We start from the raw sequence: 21,189 nt of genomic DNA on the forward strand, positions 1-21,189 counted from the left end.
TGTGCATTTTGTGATACAAGCACCAAATTTGGCACAAATGTACATTAATATGTTGCGAACATTGTGTGGTCAGCAATGAAGACGAGAGTCTGAATTACATGTATGCAAAAGACCTTGTGAACCAGTGAAGCAAATACACGGGTAAGCATGAATTAAATCTAGGGCATGATATAATTTCCATGATGTTTACCTCTACACTCAATGGTGGAAGGAGGTAATGTTTTGATCCCAGCTTGTCTGTATGTATGTCTGTCTGTTAGTCCACAAAATTCCAGACAAAGCTTGTAGTAGTGGTAGTTGTAGTGGTAGTGGTGATAACAGAAATTGTTATATAGAACTGAACTTATATTATTATTATATGCAGAAAATAACTTCATTTCTATATGCCCTGCAGTGGACAGGTTAATTGGTTTATGCACTGAAGGGGTCACCCTGGTGTGCACTGCTGTGTTCTGCCTCACTGAGTTGTTCAGGTATGATGTACTCAGCACAAGCTTCCGGTCGGCCCGGAGGTGGGGGTGCGGGGCCTGTCACGGAACGTCAAAACAAACGGCCTGCCGGGGCCGCCCAAAAGTCGGGCGTGAGGGGCGCGTCCACTAATGGAACGCCTCTCGCTTCCCAGATCGAGGGCCACGTGGTCAGGAGAACCTCGTCCCTTCCGGTCACACTTTGCCTATCGGCCGGCCTCGAAGACCGAAATTGTGACGGTGTCACCCGAAAAATTTGAAATTACGAAATTTGAAAAAATCTGAAAAAAAAAATGACGGAATTTCAAGTGGCCCAATATCTGAAAATGTTCGCAACATATTAATGTACATTTGTGCCAAATTTGGTGCTTGTTTCACAAAATGCACAATTCTTTTGAATATTTGGGCTAAGCCGCCCCACTACCAGTCATTCTGGAAGGATCGGAAAATTTATCCACCCATCAACTTCTATGGTCAGCAACTGGAAGAGGTCAACTCTCTTGAACTTATTGGGTAACGACCATGCCATCTTGAACTCCAACCAAGACCTCTCAATATTGGGTCACCATATAGCAAGAATGGCCTCCAGTGGCAGCCACACATTGGGTATTCTCTGCAGAACTGCGCACAGCCTACAAAGGCCAATTCATACTCTTGCTTCTTGCTCTTCCAGAAGTCTAGATTTTACATAAAAAGATCAACTCACCTCAGTTTACAGGATTTTGAAAGGAACGTTGCATCCTCACAAGCTTCACTTTCTGCACTGGAGATTAGATTACCAAAGAGGATATTCTTGCTCGTCTTCTTCATAGACGAGACATTTTATCGGTGAAGATTCCACAAATCTGAGAAGTTAAGAATAGCATCCGTGAAAGCTTCGTCCATTTATGAGGAACTGTAGCAGCATGCACCGACTTCCATGATGCACAAAGAGTTCACTGAGGAAATGGCGGACACATTCAATGAACTTAAAGCTTCAGTCATTTCATGACCTACATATACAAATAAATATTACAACCCTGTTCTTAAATCCATTTAATTATGTCTGCATTATTTAATAAATCAAGAGTTCAATCTGCTGTGGGACACAAGGTACCCATCATTTTGGGCACGGCTTAATTGTGAACACCATGCGACAGGTATCCATTAATATTCACAAAGTAGTGAGAGCAGACTAAACAAGAGGGAGGGTTGCTTTGCAATACATGTCCCCTACCAGTCCTAATGAAACACTCCAAGCACTCAGCATTTGTGAACCATATACAGTCGGCCAAATTGTTTGAGGTATGAAAAGCTACAGAATAAGTTGAAGTTTCTGCAACTTATCATAATAAAGCCATTTACAACATTTCAGTTAAATATTGTCGTGTGGCCGCCTTTGATTAAAATCAGACGGTCACGGAAGCCGATTGCGAAGGCCTTAGCTCTCGAGGCGAAAACTCAATGGCGGACTCCAAAAACAAAAAGCTACACCAAAGTGCGCAGGATCGAGGGGGGCAGCGCAAAAGCCCTGCATTCTTACTTGTTAAATAAACCACACGGAAACTGCGTTCAGATATATATTTGGAAAAATAATACAAGGGTTTATTCACAAGGAGGTGGGACAGGAAAAGCACGCGCCGGTAACAAATGTCCTAATCGGGACGTCCCCACACGACAGATTTCGGATACGAGACGAGGGAATGAATTACGAAAAGAACCGTTCGTTATGTTTAGTGTATGTGGTGTGTGGTCTTATCTGTCCGTCATCTTGTCCCCACGTGGCTCCAAGCTCCGGCGCGGAGAAACCCTCCGTCCGCCTCGCACGCTTCGCTCGGCCCCAATGCGACTCGCTCCGCTGCACACCACGAGGACCCGCCCGCTCAGCACCAACCCAAGCTCCAGATGCACCGAGCACCGCTCCAAGCACCATGCAGAACCAAAAGCACCACGCGTCCATGCAGGGCCAGAGATCCCCACACGAGGTTCACCGCGAAGAGAGCGAGCTGAGACAGGGAGAACAGCGCCGAGAGAGGAAGCCAGAGAGGACGCCAGGAGCACGAGGAAGCCAGGAGAGAGCTGCTGAAAAGTCGTGCAGCACGCCCTCTGATCACCTTCGTCGACTCTCCTCCAATCTTCACTTTCGCTGGCGCCCTGTCATTGGCCGAGTGCCTCCCGCCTGTGGTGTTGCTCGCCCCTCCCCCTGCCCAATCAACAGTCCTCCTGGGCGTGGCCCCCAGCCTTGGCACGAGGCGGGTTGCGAGGCCAGCCGGAGGTGCCCCGATCTGGCTTCCTGCCTGTCTTCTTCCAAAGTCGTCGTGGTAAGGGAGGGGAATTAATTACTGTGTGCACCAAAGGACCTATCTATGTGTTTATAGGTGTGCGTTGCCATAAGGGACAAAGGTTTGACAACAGAGGGGATGACAAACAAAGGAATCTTATCCATAATCCCTGGACTATTTAGCACGCCCTGCTCCCTCATAGTCGGGTCAATGTAAGGTTTGACCCCAAAAAAAATTATAATAAAGGTTTTTTTGTTTTAGGTGTATCATTAGGTTGTACTAGACCCCTGAAAAAAAGTTTACCAAAATTTGACTCCGGGAAAGTGGTTAATTAGCATATTTTCAAAATGGCACCCCCCCCAAATTTTCAATGTACAGGAAACTTTTTTATAATTCAAATTAGACCCTATAAATGTATTACAAATAGATAGAAACATGGTTGGTTTACATAATGAACACATCAGAAAACTTCTATGACGTCATTATGACGTCAATGATGACGACAATGAATAATACATGCATTTTTATCAACTTTTTTCAACAAATACACACTTTGTGAAAAAAAATTTTTGAAAATTTGATCTGCCTATACAATACAGTATTTTCTGAAAGGTCTGTGAATAATACATGGTTATTGGTAGTGACGTCATGACACCATGCAACCTAGGAACAAATCCCTGCATCACCGTATGACCATATGAAGGGAAATATCATGTCAGCTGGTTGTCCTTACAGAAATAGGCAATGAAATCAAACTCGTCCATAACACACTGAATATCAGAAACCACTAAGAGCCTTTAAGTTATGACTGTCACATACCATTAGTCATCATCGTCACTGTCTTCTGTGTCATCTTGATCCATTGGACGAACGTTGTTTGGGTTTTCACAGGATTCAAGTTGGCATTCTCCACAAGCAGAGGTGCAAGGTAAACCGTACCTCCTACATGTACAGCGCTGTGTTGTGCAAGCGGTCGTGCAATTGCAATGCACAATCTTTAACAAATTGTCCGGCGCAGGGTTTTTTGCGGTCATAACTGGTGCGAATTGATTGTCCTCAATTTTCCAACCCCAGTCAGTGGCATCCAAATTGCTCTCAAGTCCTAGCCATGTCATTATTTGATAGTACGCACGCAGGGAATGGAATTTTGTCGCAGATGCAGTTGGTGGGAGTCTAGCAGGCGCAACAAAGGATGATGCTGAAACCACTTTCTTTTTAAACACCGAATGTCGCAAAGAAGCAAGATAATCCGTTTGCTTTCCGGAAAACAGTAAAACCATCGACTGGTTACCATGCTGTTCTATTGTGTCCGCTGTCTGGCCAGGTTTGGTAAAAGCAAGTGCACAGGATTTTAACTGTTCATCCCCTTTGGCAACTTTCTCAAAGAATGTTTTCTTTCCCATCCCGAAAACCCGCGATGTGTGCCAATAGCACCGAGCACGTTCATCAACGTATGGAAACTTCCTAACATCAACGTAATGTTCTTCAGGTGGCTCCACTCTGGTGAATTGTAGATTATTTCCGAGGCCTTAAAGAACAAGGGTTGGTCGAATGTCACGATTGGCGCAATCTTGTGTTTCGCTGCTAGGTCACAAATGAAACTAAGTGTGGAGAGTATGCAAGTTGGCTCACTTGGATACATGTCGATCATTGGTAGGAATGTGACAGATGATTTTCCAGGGTGGTCAGATACGCTATGAACTATGTTCATCATTCCCTGCCAGTTGGGTGTGTCCATGTGGAAACAGAATGAGAGCTCCCATAGAATGTCTACAACTGGGACAGGACAGTGAAGTTCTGGAAGTTTTTCAAACATAATGTTACGACGTGCAAATGTGGAGAAGCGATAATCAATGATATCAACCCGTGACATTTCTTTCACATTCAATTTGGAAACGTTTTTCCTATTGACAACATGGGTTGTCACCTGTCCTGGTGTTGTTGCTGCCACCATTCCCATTCCATGGAAGGTTCCTTTTCCATCCAGAGTTATGATATTGTGGTCAACATTATCAGCAGCGAATAATACTGTACCAGATGATCCTTTCCCAAGTAACTCTGGTGCAACCACATCAGCAGCATTTTGCAAGAATCTCTGCACCTCCCCATAAGAAGAGCTAAACCCCATCACAGACAAGGTGTCAATGAGAAATCGTGACTTATAGACATGGTGTAGCTGAGTAGCAAGTCCTATTTGAAGTGGCACTACAAGTGCCCGCGGGCGAACACCTTGTATTATTGACTGCCCGATAGCAGCAACTTTTTCATCTTTATCTGTCCCCACAAACAGTTTATTCAACATGGTACGCAGTGAAATCGGCAAGTAATCTAATGTAGTGTCTAGTTTGAGGCTCTGCGAAGAAGGATATCGATCAGTGACTGATGGGATTTCAGTCTTTATATCGCACTTCAGGAGCTTGGCAGCTGTAGCAATGATTGCACATTTCTGACTTTCGGAATCACCATCTTTTGAAGTCTCGAAATAGGTACGAAGTATTTTTGCAGTTTTCCCCCTCATCGTCACTATATCCTGAAGCCCTTCTACTTCCGCTATGCATATAGAATCATTGTAGCGTTCTATCAGTTTTTGCTTCAAATATTGACTTCCATATGGCACAGAGTCTTCTTCAAGTAAGTATTCACCCATTTTGCTCACAAGTTCAGATATCGTAATTTGTTCTTCATCATTGCTTTCCAAATATTCACAAACTGTCACAAATGCTTGTCGCTGGTCCTCGTTTGTGGGCCGCCCGATGTGTTTTGGTTTTTGCACTGCCTCTGATCGAAACTGGTCTGGCATTTCCTGCCCCAATCGAAAGTAGGTATTGCAGCGTTTATGGTAAACACAGTCAGAAGCTTGCAAATTTGTACCAAGATATTCAATTCGACCCTGAACAATATGCGCCCAATCATCGTGTCTTTCTTTGCAATGTTTAACTATCGTCTGAGGGAAACAGTCAGTGAGAATCTTACCGGCACTTTCATCATGTCCATGAGTACCCTTAGAAATTTCATGGCCACAGAAGAGGCAGTCCTTTTTAGGGTCATATGGCCCTAAGCTAATACGGCGGCTCTTCTTCTTTACAGGTGATGATGATTCAGAAGAACGTTTTAAAGCCTGTTTGATTGCTTTTTCATTTGTCCACGAGGATCGACATTTCTTGTGTACTCGTTGGTTTGGTCTTGCGACAACATCATCACAACCCCTTTCTTGGCTTGATTTGTTGATTTTTTCAACACCCTTCCTTGAAAGTTTGGAAACATCAGTGTCCTTGGCGTCTTCCAAACTCGCTTTGCAAATTGGGCAGACGTCTTCGTCAAGCTCTCCGTTATCCAGTTTCAAATCCTGAAACAAAAAATATTTATTTAAGTCTTGGTAGTAAGGAAAAACAGTAATGATTCATGATATCATATGACGTAATTGAGACAGCAACGTCATTATGACGTCACAATGACGTCATAGAAATTTTCTGATGTGTTCATTAGGTAAAGCAACCATGTTTCTATCTATTTGTAATACATTTATAGGGTCTAAATTGAACAAGAAATTTTTTTTCTGTACATTGAAAATTTTGGGGGTGCCATTTTGAAAATATGCTAATTAACCACTTTCCTGGAGTCAAATTTTGGTAAACTTTTTTTCAGGGGTCTAGTACAACCTAATGATACACCTAAAACAAAAAAACCTTTATTATAATTTTTTTTGGGGTTAGGCCCTTATTTTTCATATATTGACCCGTCTATCGTAGCATGGACATCAATACAGCTTACACCGACAACCCGGGCTAACATAGAAATTACAGGGTAGATTTCCGATCGCGACAGTCGAATACCTACCGACACAGATCTATCTGGCTCTAGATATTCCTCTACCCAAATTCATAACAATATATTAAAGTGTATAGGGACAAGATCTGGAAAACCACAGGTGGGACGGAAATACAGACAGACGGACGGTGAAACCGGAAGGAGACTAATAATGACCACACGACTACGACTAAAGGACAGCTTTGTATTAGAAACACCTTCACAGCAAGTTATGGTTGAGAAGCTCACAGAAAACAATTACTCAGCTGTTTGGATTAATATGGCAAAAACCAAAGAAACCAAATGAGCTTTTAATAGCCCACCTGAAGACTATTTGATGCTGCCCACAACAAAGCCTTCAATCGCGCACCTGAAGACTATTTGATGATGCCCACAATAAAGCCTTCAATCGCGCACCTGAAGACTATTTGATGCTGCCCAGAATGAAGCCTTTAATAGCGCACCTGAAGACTATTTGATGCTGCCCACAACAAAGCCTTTAATAGCCCACCTGAAGACTATTTGATGCTGCCCACAATAAAGCCTTTAATAGTCCACCTGAAGACTATTTGATGCTGCCCACAACAAAGCCTTCAATAGCCCACCTGAAGACTAGTTGTTGCTGCCCACAACAAAGCCTTCAATAACGCACATGAAGACTATTTGATGCTGCCCACAATGAAGCCTTCAATAGCGCACCTGAAGACTATTTGATGCTGCCCACAATAAAGCCTTTAATAGCCCACCTGAAGACTCTATTTGATGCTGCCCACAATGAAGCCTTTAATAGCGCACCTGAAGACTATTTGATGCTGCCCACAATAAAGCCTTTAATAGCGCACCTGAAGACTATTTGATGCTGCCCACAATGAAGCCTTTAATAGCGCACCTGAAGACTATTTGATGCTGCCCACAATAAAGCCTTTAATAGCACACCTGAAGACTATTTGATGCTGCCCACAATAAAGCCTTTAACAGCCCACCTGAAGACTATTTGATGCTGCCCACAATGAAGCCTTTAATAGCGCACCTGAAGACTATTTGATGCTGCCCACAATGAAGCCTTTAATAGCGCACCTGAAGACTATTTGATGCTGCCCACAATAAAGCCTTTAATAGCGCTCCTGAAGACTCTATTTGATGCTGCCCACAATGAAGCCTTTAAAAGCACACCTGAAGACTCTATTTGATGCTGCCCACAATGAAGCCTTTAATAGCACACCTGAAGACTATTTGATGCTGCCCACAGTGAAGCCTTTAATAGTGCACCTGAAGACTATTTGATGCTGCCCACAGTGAAGCCTTTAATAGCGCACCTAAAGACTATTTGATGCTGCCCACAATGAAGCCTTTAATAGTGCACCTGAAGACTATTTGATGCTGCCCACAGTGAAGCCTTTAATAGTGCACCTAAAGACTATTTGATGCTGCCCACAGTGAAGCCTTTAATAGTGCACCTGAAGACTCTATTTGATGCTGCCCACAATGAAGCCTTTAATAGCATACCTGAAGACTATTTGATGCTGCCCACAGTGAAGCCTTTAATAGCGCACCTAAAGACTATTTGATGCTGCCCACAGTGAAGCCTTTAATAGTGCACCTGAAGACTATTTGATGCTGCCCACAATGAAGCCTTTAATAGCGCACCTGAAGACTATTTGATGCTGCCCACAATAAAGCCTTTAATAGCCCACCTGAAGACTATTTGATGCTGCCCACAATAAAGCCTTTAATAGCAAACCTGAAGACTATTTGATGCTGCCCACAATGAAGCCTTCAATAGCGCACCTGAAGACTCTTTGATGCTGCCCACAATAAAGCCTTTAATAGCGCACCTGAAGACTATTTGATGCTGCCCACAATGAAGCCTTTAATAGCGCACCTGAAGACTCTTTGATGCTGCCCACAATAAAGCCTTTAATAGCAAACCTGAAGACTATTTGATGCTGCCCACAATGAAGCCTTTAATAGCGCACCTGAAGACTATTTGATGCTGCCCACAATAAAGCCTTTAATAGCGCACCTGAAGACTCTTTGATGCTGCCCACAATAAAGCCTTTAATAGCACACCTGAAGACTATTTGATGCTGCCCACAGTGAAGCCTTTAATAGTGCACCTGAAGACTATTTGATGCTGCCGACAACAAAGCCTTTAAAAGCGCACCTGAAGACGATTTTATGCTGCCCACAATAAAGCCTTTAATAGCGCACCTGAAGACTATTTGATGCTGCCCACAATAAAGCTTTTAATAGCACACCTGAAGACTATTTGATGCTGCCCACAATGAAGCCTTCAATAGCGCACCTGAAGACTATTTGATGCTGCCCACAATAAAGCCTTTAATAGTGCACCTGAAGACTATTTGATGCTGCCCACAATGAAGCCTTTAATAGCGCACCTGAAGACTATTTGATGCTGCACACAATGAAGCCTTTAATAGCGCACCTGAAGACTATTTGATGCTGCCCACAATGAAGCCTTTAATAGCGCACCTGAAGACTCTATTTGATGCTGCCCACAATGAAGCCTTTAATAGCCCACCTGAAGACTATTTGATGCTGCCCACAATGAAGCCGTTAATAGCGCACCTGAAGACTATATTTGATGCTGCCCACAATGAAGCCTTTAATAGCACACCTGAAGACTATTTGATGCTGCCCACAATGAAGCCTTTAATAGCCCACCTGAAGACTCTATTTGATGCTGCCCACAATGAAGCCTTTAATAGCCCACCTGAAGACTCTATTTGATGCTGCCCACAATGAAGCCGTTAATAGCACACCTGAAGACTCTATTTGATGCTGCCCACAATGAAGCCTTTAATAGCCCACCTGCAGACTCTATTTGATGCTGCCCACAATGAAGCCTTTAATAGCCCACCTGAAGACTATTTGATGCTGCCCACAATAAAGCCTTTAATAGTGCACCTGAAGACTCTATTTGATGCTGCCCACAATAAAGCCTTTAATAGCCCACCTGAAGACTCTATTTGATGCTGCCCACAATACAACACAACATGCATTTTAAAGGCCATTTTCCCTGCTAGAGCGGGGGTTAGCCTTGCGGTCCCCATGACAATCTTCTCCATTTTGCCCTATTTTCTGCATCTCTCCTTGTTAACCCCCTTGCCCGCATTTCTTCTTCCACCATCTTTAGCCAAGTCTTTATCGGTCTTCCCCGTCCTCTGCTTCCTTCTACATTCATTTCCATCACTCTTCTCAACCAGTCACTTTCATCCTTCCTCAACACATGACCAAACCATCTCAACCTGTTCCTCTTCACAGCATCAATCACAGGCTCTATTCCCATCATCTTTCGCAATTCATCATTTGTCTTCCTCTCTCTCAACGATACTCCACACATCCACCGAACCATTCGCATTTCCACCCTTTCCAACCTTCGTTGCTGCTCTACGTTGCCCACAATGAAGCCTTTAATAGCGCACCTATATATATATAAATAACCACCTTTAGAGGCCATTTTTCCCCACAAAGTGGGGGTTGGCCTTTTTCGGGAACCGTGGTTGTTGTTGTTTTTTGGTCCCCTTTTTGAAGCAATGTTTTACGGCCGGATGCCCTTCCTGACTCCAACCCTTTTTGCCGCCTTTAATGACAAACAGGGCATTACCAGTGAACTGGTACTCAATTAGCCGACCTCGGAAGGATGACAGGCTGAGTCAACCCCCCTGGCGTTAATTCAGCGATCGACCGGGATTCGAACCCAGGATCCTAGGATCCTAAGCCGGCACCAGGCCGCTAGCCCAGACTAGCCCAACTTTAATAGCGCACCTGAAGACTCTATTTGATGCTGCCCACAATGAAGCCTTTAATAGTGCACCTGAAGACTATTTGATGCTGCCCACAATAAAGCCTTTAATAGCCCACCTGAAGACTCTATTTGATGCTGCCCACAATGAAGCTTTTAATAGCCCACCTGAAGACTTTATTTGATGCTGCCCACAATGAAGCCTTTAATAGCGCACCTGAAGACTCTATTTGATGCTCCCCACAATAAAGCCTTTAAGAGCCCACCTGAAGACTCTATTTGATGCTGCCCACAATGAAGCCTTTAATAGTGCACCTGAAGACTCTATTTGATGCTGCCCACAATGAAGCCTTTAATAGCCCACCTGAAGACTCTATTTGATGCTGCCCACAATGAAGCCTTTAATAGCACACCTGAAGACTCTCTTTGATGCTGCCCACAATGAAGCCTTTAATAGCCCACCTGAAGACTATTTGATGCTGCCCACAATGAAGCCTTTAATAGCACACCTGAAGACTATTTGATGCTGCCCACAATAAAGCCTTTAATAGCACACCTGAAGACTCTCTTTGATGCTGTCCACAATGAAGCCTTTAATAGCCCACCTGAAGACTCTATTTGATGCTGCCCACAATGAAGCCTTTAATAGCCCACCTGAAGACTCTCTTTGATGCTGCCCACAGTGAAGGAGGAGTTTGTCGCTCTAATTTTGAAGATTGTACTTGATCATTTCCCACGAGCATTCCAACATTTTCCTCTTCGTCTTCATCATCTGAAAACCATGAATCAAGCAAACAGACTAAAGACTTGTCGACAAAAACATAAATACCCAAAACCTAATGCATGACTACACAAACATGGAGGTGGAGATCCAACCTTTTCCTCCATCTTCCAAAAACCTCGAGTCGATGCGAAATCTTGGGTCTGCGGCTCGACGTGCCTGTAACTCCAGCAGCTAAAGAAAGGGGAAAAAAAACAAAACAAGAGATGCATCGATTTATCAACACATGTTATGACAACTCAATGTCTTCCAAAAGCTCTTAAACATCCCAAACAAATATTGAGACTTCTCAAAAAGCCCAACATGGTATCAAGCCTTCTCATAAAACATATAATTTCTAACCATGCACTCCAAAAATGATTTGGACAATATTTTGTTATTGGCTTATTCATTGCAACGTGTAATGCTTTCTGTTGGTGTAAAATGAATAACAGAAGCCCACTAATACAAACACTTGACAAGATAAACCTCAATGAGATTGAGCGGCCTTTCAGTACTGAGGGTCTTGTAAAGAAAAATGCAGATTACAAAGTAGAACAATGCGACTGTCGCCAATATGCCTCCGCATAGTCCCACAACAGGTAGATGCCATCGTTCACTGTCCTAAAAAAAAAAAAGTTTGATTTAAATCCCTTCAGCTGTTTTCAAGTATCACATTTTCACCAGCCATGACAGGTTTCACATTGATCGGTGAAGCAGTTTCAGAGAAGGGAATTTTTTAAATATCGGCTTTCAAGTTAATATGGCTGCCACACCACATGACATATGATCTATGACCTTAAAAAATGTACCCTCTGCATATACATGGGTAGGGGATGTGGAATAGTAAGGGCATTTTATGAGATATTTCACAAATCTGTTAACTAAATTGTTACCAAAAAATTTCTTCACCAATATGTTTGTAAAGGTGTGTAATAACATGTGTTAAAATGTTGAAGTTCAACTCCCGTGGGAAACCCAGAAAAAAAGCTGTTGAATTCGGGTACCGAAAAATTATTTTCGAGAATTTTTATTTTTTTAAATCGGCCCTTAAGTAACTTATGAGGGGTCAAATAAGGGTTTTTCATGATTCTGAGTTGATTGTTAACATTTATATTTTCACTTTTACATTTACACACAAAGTAGCTTTTATTTCACAAACATATATAATACTCAAGAGTTATTTCTCATTCACAATGTCAGAAGTTTCAACAGTCATTGTCTATGTCTTCTTCAGACTCAACAACATCATGACTGCAGTTTCTGCAGTCATGAGGAACTCGATCTGTGTGCTCTGCTTTGCATCATTAGCATGGATTCTCTTCATCCAGCCATTCCAGTTGGAGTGTGGGAACTCAGGATCGTTGGCTTTGATCACCCACCCCGCTGCCCAGAGTGTGTCACCTGGAGTGAGGAGTGGCTGATCATGAACCAGGGAAGAGGAAAGCTCAGCGAGGGGGAGAAACATGATCGCGTTCGTTCCTATCTGTTTCCTGTTCGTAAATGGAATAATCTTTACTTCAGTTCCTCTCAGGATCTTAGCTTTGTCGAGTGCCTTCAACTTCACCCGGGGGAAAGCTGCTGTTGTCTGTGGATCTGGCAAAGGTGGTGCCGGAGAGGTGACTTCGATCCAACCCATTGAGTGAAAGGGAGTGTTTCCGTGAATAGAGACAATGTTTAAATCTATATTGTCTCCAACAAACTGAGTGACTGCATTGTTTGTTTCCCCAACCTCCATAAAGACCACCTGATCATTACTTGACAATTCACTTTCACTGGCTGGCACTTTGGCTGTCATCACTGATTGATCCTCAAGCGCAGCATCAACCGCAACCTCATCATTGATCTGTTCATCGGTTTCCTCCACAATGGTGTCAAGAGTGCCAGAAGTATCTGGAACATCATCTCCACTCCTACTATTAAGGAAGCAGTATTTGTAGTTTTGTGTCTCCGTGTAAGACTCAGTGTATCCCAGCCGGTGGAACTTGTTGAGCATCCATTTTGACCCAAATCTATGATCAAGTTGTATGGCAAGCCCCATTTGGTGTGGCAATACTCCAGACCGAGGTCGACAGGCCTTAATAAAATTCTGCCCCCAAACGGCAACTCTTTCGTCTGTCTTGACAATCGGTCTCAAGAACATCTGAAGGCTTGCAGGAACAAGTGTCAGCTGACTATCGATGTCAGTCATACTGTGTGTGGTGGGGTATGACTTTGGACCTAAATCAATCAAGCCAATATCATTGGATATGAACTTGAGTGCCGTCTTTATGATCTGAGTCTTCTCATCTCCATGGTCAAGATTAGCATGATGCTCTCGCAGAATATTGTCGGTGCCATCTTTGAGACAGAGTACATCTGCCCTTCTTTCCTGTGTTGTGAAATACAAGGTGTCTTCGTATTTTTCTAGAAGTTTTATCTTTAGCCAATGCTTTGAATAAGAAAGGCTCTTCTCTGGTGACTGATCAAACTCCTGCAGCTTTTCATGGACTTGGTCCATGTTCATTACCCCATGCTCTAATTCTGAGTCTAACCATTCGCAGAATTCAATAAAAACTGCCTCTCGCTCCTCATCAATACTCCTCTGTCCTCTCTTCCTTTTTCCTTCCTCATCAGTCTTGGACAAACTGTCACCTCTCGCAAACATAAGTTTGCATCGCAAATGGTACAGTGTTTCTTCTGCTACCAAGTCGTTGATCCCTTCCAGGCGTCCAGTGACTTCAGTGCCCCAGTCATCCCCGCGACTCCGTGCTGTCTTCAGCAAGCTTGCCTTCAGTGTATCTGCAGTCAAATTATCTGGCACTCTGTATTTCTTTCTAGCTTGTGCTGGATTATTTTTGTAGAGCTGGGCTGGTTGGTTGCAAAGAATGCATACATCCTTATACAGGAGGTCAACTGACTGTGATCTTCTAGAACTGCAGCCAGTTGATGAACTGAACTCACAAGTAGTGCGTCTTCTCTTCAACTTTGATGACTCTTTCTCTGCCTTTGATGCTTGAGCTGACTTCTTGGTGGTTGCAACAAAGTTGTTGTACAGATCATTTTTACACTTCTGGTGGTACCTCAGTTTTCCTTCCTTTTGAGCCTCCTTCATACGTTCCACAACAGTAACATTTTCGACAGTTTCTGCTTGTTTCAATAAAGTTGAGTATCCCTTTGGAGTTGCCTGTATGAGCCTTTCAGCTGGTGTATCCGAGCGTGCACAGATGAAGCAATTGAGCACAGGTGGAGTAACGTCTTCATCCATATTGCTAGACTCCATGTCCTGCAAAGTAGAAAATGAGATATATTTAGAAATTATTTTTCCACAAAGGAGTGTCTGTGGTGAAATATAAATGTTAACAATCAACTCAGAATCATGAAAAACCCTTATTTGACCCCTCATAAGTTACTTAAGGGCCGATGTAAAAAAATAAAAATTCTCGAAAATAATTTTTCGGTACCCGAATTCAACAGCTTTTTTTCTGGGTTTCCCACGGGAGTTGACCTTCAACATTTTAACACATGTTATTACACACCTTTACAAACATATTGGTGAAGAAATTTTTTGGTAACAATTTAGTTAACAGATTTTCATATGTTTCCCTTACTAGAAGGTCGCTTCCAGCCATAAAGATGATTCTTTCCCTATGTTCAGTGTAGGAGGAGTTATCTCCTGCTGACCTCCAAACTTAATACTTGGAAAATCTTCCAGATGAATTGTTCACAAAATCAGAATACTTATTATAATTATTTTATACATCTATCGATAATTATGAATGTATCGTACATTATAAACTGGGTTTCTGAAACTGTATGGACAACCGGGAGAGACAGGCTCACATGGGAAATGAGAACAACTTCTTTTCTCAGAGCTAAGCAATTTCCTTTCCCAGCCAACACCAGATTCGAACGCATGTCTCCCAGCATTTTATCTCTTCGGCTTACGGTGAGACAATAACCAGATACAGTAATGGCGCCATTGAATGTACCCTCATTATTCCGTCCGACTGTGAATCCTATAACATCCCAGCGTTGAATCTGTCTGGGAGCAGATCCACAGAAGACGTTTGTGCTGTGTACTTTTTGTTGTATCCCTGATGTAAGTGTATGCTGTTATTTGAATGTATTTACTTGACATTCTTGAGTGAGATCTGCCCAAATAATAAATCTGAATAATCGAGTGAATTCTTTGGACAGTGGATTTATTCAAACTTTGAAGCAACAATTGCTTCAACACGGATCACGTTTGTGAAGTTTCATGTTGATCGGGTGAGGTTCGTTTTTCTATCCAAGATGGCTGCCAAACCACGTGACCTACGACATCATTTTCAAACTATATGCAACAGCGGTGTTAGATGATTTTGGTAAAATTTCGCATCGATAGGTTAAGTGGTTTCAGAGATATAATTATTTAATATTTTCTTTCAATCCAATATGGCTGCCACACCATGTGATCAATGATGTTTTCGTGATCATCTTTTAATCACCACGCCTAGTCAATGACACACGTAAAGTTTTGAATCGATCGATTTGGTGGTTTGGGAGAAGATGTTTTTTTTAAGGTTTTTTTTTTTTTTTTTTTTTTTTTTTTTTTGTATACTGAATCGAGGCTCGTGAAAGAGCTAACATTTACTTCACAAACAAATCAACCAGACAAACAAAATATATAAAAAGCGGGAGCGGAAAACAAGATGGGGAGAGAAGGTGAAGCACACAAACACAACATTTGAGAGCAGGGAGATGTGTGGAAGGGAGAGGGCCTGGGGGGAGGAGGCATGGGAAGGGGGGGGGGGGGGTGGAGGGAGAAGTATAAAACACAAGGACACCAATGACTTCCAGGCCAGAAGTTGGCATTTCAAAAAAGTGGAATTGGGGTGAAATTAGCGGGGGTAGAAAAGATCAAGGTTTTGGATGGGGGAAGATAAGAGATGGTGGTGAACAGCTGTTTTAAAGACCTGGAGGGTGGAGTGGGATTGAAGAGAGTGAGGGAGTTTGTTCCAGAGGCGGGAGAAAAGAGGAATGAAGGAGTGAAGGTGAGCAGAGAGTCTTGATTTTGGCAGTTTGACCATAAGAGGGTTGCAGGCAGATCTTGTGCGACCTGTAGGAATATTTGCGGGACAGAGCCCAGAGAGAGCTGGGGGGGCAAGGCCAGAGAGGAGTCGGTAGAAGATGGAAAGACCACCAACCTGCCTGCGGTGAGTGAGTGAGAGGCCCTTGGAGTTAGCTTCATCGCGGGAGATTCCAATAATTCTGAATGCTTTGGTTTCAACAGCGTGAAGACGAGCTAGGTGTGAGGCAGGAGCACCAGCCCAGAGGGGAGAGCAGTATTCCATTGAGCTGCGGATGAAAGCCTTGTATGTGGTGAGGAGCTCAGGTGTGCCAAGGAAGGACTTCGCACGACGGAGGATGCCCAGTCGGCGACTGGCTTTGGAGGCCAGATTTGAAATGTGGTTTTCCCAGGAAAGATCATGGCAGATAGTGAGACCCAAAAGCTTGAGTGACAGAACTTCTTGGAGAGGATTATTCAGAAAGTGGATGGGAGGGTTGTCCAGTCGGTCTTTTCGGAGAGACATCGTAAGAGTGTGAGATTTGTCAGGATTGAAAGACATGTTCCACTTGTTTGCCCAGTCTGTGATTTTGTCCAGGTCTGCAGAGAGTGAGGAGGCAGCAGACTGCCGATCTGAGGGATGAAGAATGGAGCGACAGAGAGTAGAGTCATCAGCAAAGAGATACAGAGGATTTTCAAGAGAGTCAGAGAGATCATTGATGAAGACCAGAAAAAGGACAGGGCCTAGAACACTGCCTTGTGGAACTCCAGCCTGAACAGGAAGAGGAGATGAGAGAAACCCATTCAGGGCCACACGTTGACTACGACTAGAGAGGAAGTCCGCCAGCCATGCGTGGAGATTTCCATGGATACCAAAAGAGGAGAGTTTGGTGAGCAGAGCGGGGTGCCAGACCGTATCGAAGGCACGTGATATGTCAAGGGAGACTGCTCTAATTTCCTGTTTGGCATTGAGGACCTCCATCCATTGTTGAGAAAGCAGAAGCAGCATGTCCAGAGTAGAGTGTCCAGGTCTGAAACCAAATTGATGATCAGAGATCAAGCCATTGGAGAAGAGGAAAGATTTCATATCTGAAGCAATGATGGATTCCATGACTTTGCTGATAATTGGGAGAAGGCTGATTGGTCTGTAGTTGCTGGGATCTGTTTTTGCACCTTGTTTGTGCAAAGCGGTGATGTTGGCAGATTTCCAAGCAGATGGAAGATGACCTTGAGCAAAAGAGAGGGTGAAGAGAACAGAGAGAGGGAGTGAAAGAGCGGAAGCACATGATTTTAGGACCCGTGGGCTGATGCCGTCAGGTCCAGTTGCAGAATCCGAGTCGAGGGTTGACAGAAACTTTTCCACCTTGTCAGGAGGAAAGGACACAGAGTCCAGGAGCAGCTGGGTACGACTGGGTACGGTGGGTACAGAGAGGGATGGGTTTGGGACACAAGATTTAGAGGCAAACACAGAGTTGAGGCATTCAGCTTTTTCACGTGCGGAGTCAGCCGTGTGGCCATTTGAGGTGAGGGAGGGGATGGAGGGGGAACAAACACCAGAAACAGATTTGACCAGACGCCACCAGGATTTGGAAGAGGGAGACAGATAAGAGAGTTCGGTCCTGAGAACGGAGAGATATTGTTTCCTGGCTCTCCTGAGGGTGGACACACACTTGTTTCGGGCTTTGTGAAAGGAAATGAGATTTCCTTCCGTTGGATTTGCTTTCCAGGAGACGAAAGCAAGTTGTTTCTGGGCAATAGCCTCACCACAAGATTCCGTGTACCATCGACGGGAGGAAGGGTATGACAACAGAAGACGAGATGGGATAAATCTGTGCATGAGAGAGAGCAGTTTGCTTTGGAAGAATTCCCAGGAAGAATTTATGTCAGAGGCAGTAGAGATGGGAGACCAGTCCAGATGATTGATGGCTGCTTGAAGACCGTGCCAGTTGGCCTTAGTGAAATGCCAGACTCGTCGACGCTGAGGAGGCTCTCTGAGAATGATCAGAGAGATGTCCACTTTAACAAGCACATGATCAGAAGAGCCGATTGGAGCAGAAGAAGAGCAGCAGACATTTTCAGGGAAGTTAGTCATAACCAAGTCCAGAAGAGAAGATGCTCCGTTGACTGAAATCCGGGTCGGGAAATTGACAGTTTGTGTCAGTCCCAGTGAGTCACAGAAGTCCTTTGCTGAAGAGCCATGGCTGGTGAGAGAGGTACCCACACCCAGCCAACTGGCATGGTGACAGTTGAAATCACCACATATGAGGAAGAGAGAGTTGGGATGGGTAGATAGAAGTTGGTCCATATTCTCAGACAGCGAGATGTAGATGGAGTCATCACTGTTTGGTGGACGGTACAACACACATATGAACAAAAGGTGGGAGCGAAGGGGAAGCCGTAGCCAAAGGTATTCCTGGGGGTGAGGTGGAGAGAGGGCAGTGCAGGGCGAGTGAGGAAGAGAGTTTTTTATAAAGATAGCAACCCCACCTCCAGGACGAGGCTCAGGTCTATCATACCGGAGTAGGGAGTAACCTGGGAGAGATACCAAGGAATCAGAGACATCATGAAGGAGGAAAGTTTCTGTTAAGCAGATCACATCTGGTTTGTCAGAAGCAACCTGTATGGAGAGATCAGACATGTTTGAGCGAAGGCCCCGGATGTTTGAGGTCCATACTGTTAAGGAAGAGGAAGGGGGAGCATTGGATACAGAACAGGGGGGGGGAGCGGTAGGGTAAGATGTGGAAGAGGAGGAAGAAGTAGGGAGAGCTGTTGAAGGTGTGTCAGAGATTACAGAATAGCTCGGAGAAAGGGAAGGATGGGGCAGACAAAAGGTTTGATGGTGATTGGGAGAGGCGCAGTGAGGTGTTATTTGACGAGGGGGAAGAGCGAGGCAGAAGGTTGAGGGAGATGAAGGTGAAAGTTGGAAGGGGGAAGAAGCGGGGAGGACGCTTTGAGGGGGAGGGGTGAGAGGGGAGTCTAGGAGGGGAGGAGCGAGGGAGAGTCTCGGAGGGGAGGGGTGTGGGGGGAGATTTGAAAGGAATGGGTGATTGGGAAGATTTGGAGGGGAGGGGCAAGGGGGAAGATTTGAAAGAGATGGGTGATGGGGATGGTTTGGAGGGGATGGCCAAGGGGGTAGATTTAGAGGGGAGGGGTGATGGGAAATGGGATTTTGGGGTGATGGGATTTTGAAAAATGTACGATTAATGGGAAACGAACATTTATTGCAAAATGGGTTTCTTGAGACATTCGAGTCAAAAATACGTTTGAGGACGCTGGAGGGAGGATGGAGTGCTGGAGAGTTTAGGGAATGAATGAAAGATGCACTATAAGAGATGGAATTTTTTTTTGGAATGAATGGATTTGGTGAGCAAGTCGAAAGCATCCTTTTATAGAAGAAGAAAAAGGTGTTATAGAAAATGACAGAATACAGGTCTTCAGGGTTCAGATGAGACATTTTTTAACAACGTGATCACAAACAGCGTGGTCGAAGAATGAACGAACGAACAACTAAGAACGAATAAACGAATAAAAACGGAAGGAAATTATTTTTGGGTTTTTTTTTTTTTTTTTTTGAGATTTTAAAACAAGGAAGTATGGGATGAAAAGACCGTGAAAACAGAGACCGGAAAAAAATTTCAGCGTGATCGGAGAACCGCTGAGACAAAAACAAAGCCTAAAGCCAAGGTTGGACACAGTAGCCTAGTACTACACTTAGGCCTCAGAATACACGATGAGAAAGACTGACGATTCTGTACACAGGTACAAAAAACCAACGCCAAGAATACTATTAAAGACACCCCAATAGGTACATACAAGACCAGTTTCGACAAAAACACAATTGTGAAAAGTTAGGTTAAATCCAATATGACTGCCAAACCATGTGACCTACGATGTCATATATTTTATATTTCATATACAAATGGGTCGTAGATCATGTGCATGCAATTTCAGATATTTAGGATAAGGAATTTGATGAAAACATTTTTGGCTGGTATATTACTTCACCGATGATGTCATCAGTATCATGCTTTTGTTCCCCATTGGGAGCACTAGGGCATGCCCGTACTATATATATATCTAAAATTATATCCCCCCCCTCTATTTACATGAAATGGTTTGGTCCAAAGCGAACGGCTTGCGAGTACGGTGACAATCCCCCCCCTCTATTTACATGAAATGGTTTGGTCCAAAGCGAACGGCTTGCGAGTACGGTGACAATCCCCCCCCTCTATTTACATGAAATGGTTTGGTCCAAAGCGAACGGCTTGCGAGTACGGTGACAATCCCCCCCCCCCCCCCCCCTCTATTTACATGAAATGGTTTGGTCCAAAGCGAACGGCTTGCGGAGTTTGGTAAAGAAATCGCCATAGCTCGGTAACTACTTGTCCGATTAATATGAAACCTTGAAAAGGCACATCCTCAGGTCCCCAGCAATATACCTGGCAAGTTTCAAGTATATCGGACCCGTGGTTGTCGAGAAACAGCGGTCACAGACAAACATACAAACATACAAACATACAAACATACAAACATACACACAGAGATTACTGGAATTATAGATAGATTGACAATGTGGCAAGTTTCAAAAAAAATTCCAGTCAGCGGTTTCCGAGAATTTTTTTTAATCAATTGCTTTTGATACAAGATAGCTGCCACACCACGTGACCTATGACGTCAGAATTATCATAAAAACATTCTGCATGGGTGTCACTCCGACCCTGAAAGTTTCGTCTCCATCAGACATATGTTTGCTGAGAAAAACGAGGTTTAGCCCGTACGGACGGACAACCCGAAAACGTAATGCCTCCGGCGACTTCGTAGGCAGAGGCATAAAAATGGAGAACACTTTCAAGGATTTGTGCCCGAGCTCGTCTGGTCGACGACTCAATTATAGCAAGGCATTTAACCTCACCACCTTTAAAGTGGTTGTATTCATTCATGCTTTTATGCTTTCACATGGCAGTATCACGCAGATCTTAATTGGTGGTGGTTGTTGGAACTCCATGCTAAAGCACTCTTGCAATAGACCACTTCAGGGTCGCACATGTGATACGCACATTGGACTGTCGCTGCACTTCTCCAAATTGGCCTGATACATC

General features: G+C 43.9%; 1 protein-coding gene across 1 annotated transcript in view; it reads right to left on the minus strand.

Annotated features, from left to right (window-relative positions):
- The window catches only part of NOL8 (nucleolar protein 8), a 197,451-nt gene that overhangs the window by 92,529 nt on the left and 83,733 nt on the right, over nt 1-21,189 (minus strand). The window contains exons 9-10 of the mRNA XM_068133382.2: nt 11,178-11,256; nt 10,956-11,073 (exon numbers count right to left, since the gene is read on the minus strand). Of these exons, the coding sequence (XP_067989483.2) occupies nt 10,956-11,073; nt 11,178-11,256 (197 nt within the window). The remainder of the gene's footprint in view (nt 1-10,955; nt 11,074-11,177; nt 11,257-21,189) is intronic.

This window comes from Myxine glutinosa, chromosome 12, assembly GCF_964187855.1.
Source record: "Myxine glutinosa chromosome 12, kmMyxGlut1.1, whole genome shotgun sequence".
Classification (NCBI taxonomy): Eukaryota; Metazoa; Chordata; class Myxini; order Myxiniformes; family Myxinidae; genus Myxine; species Myxine glutinosa.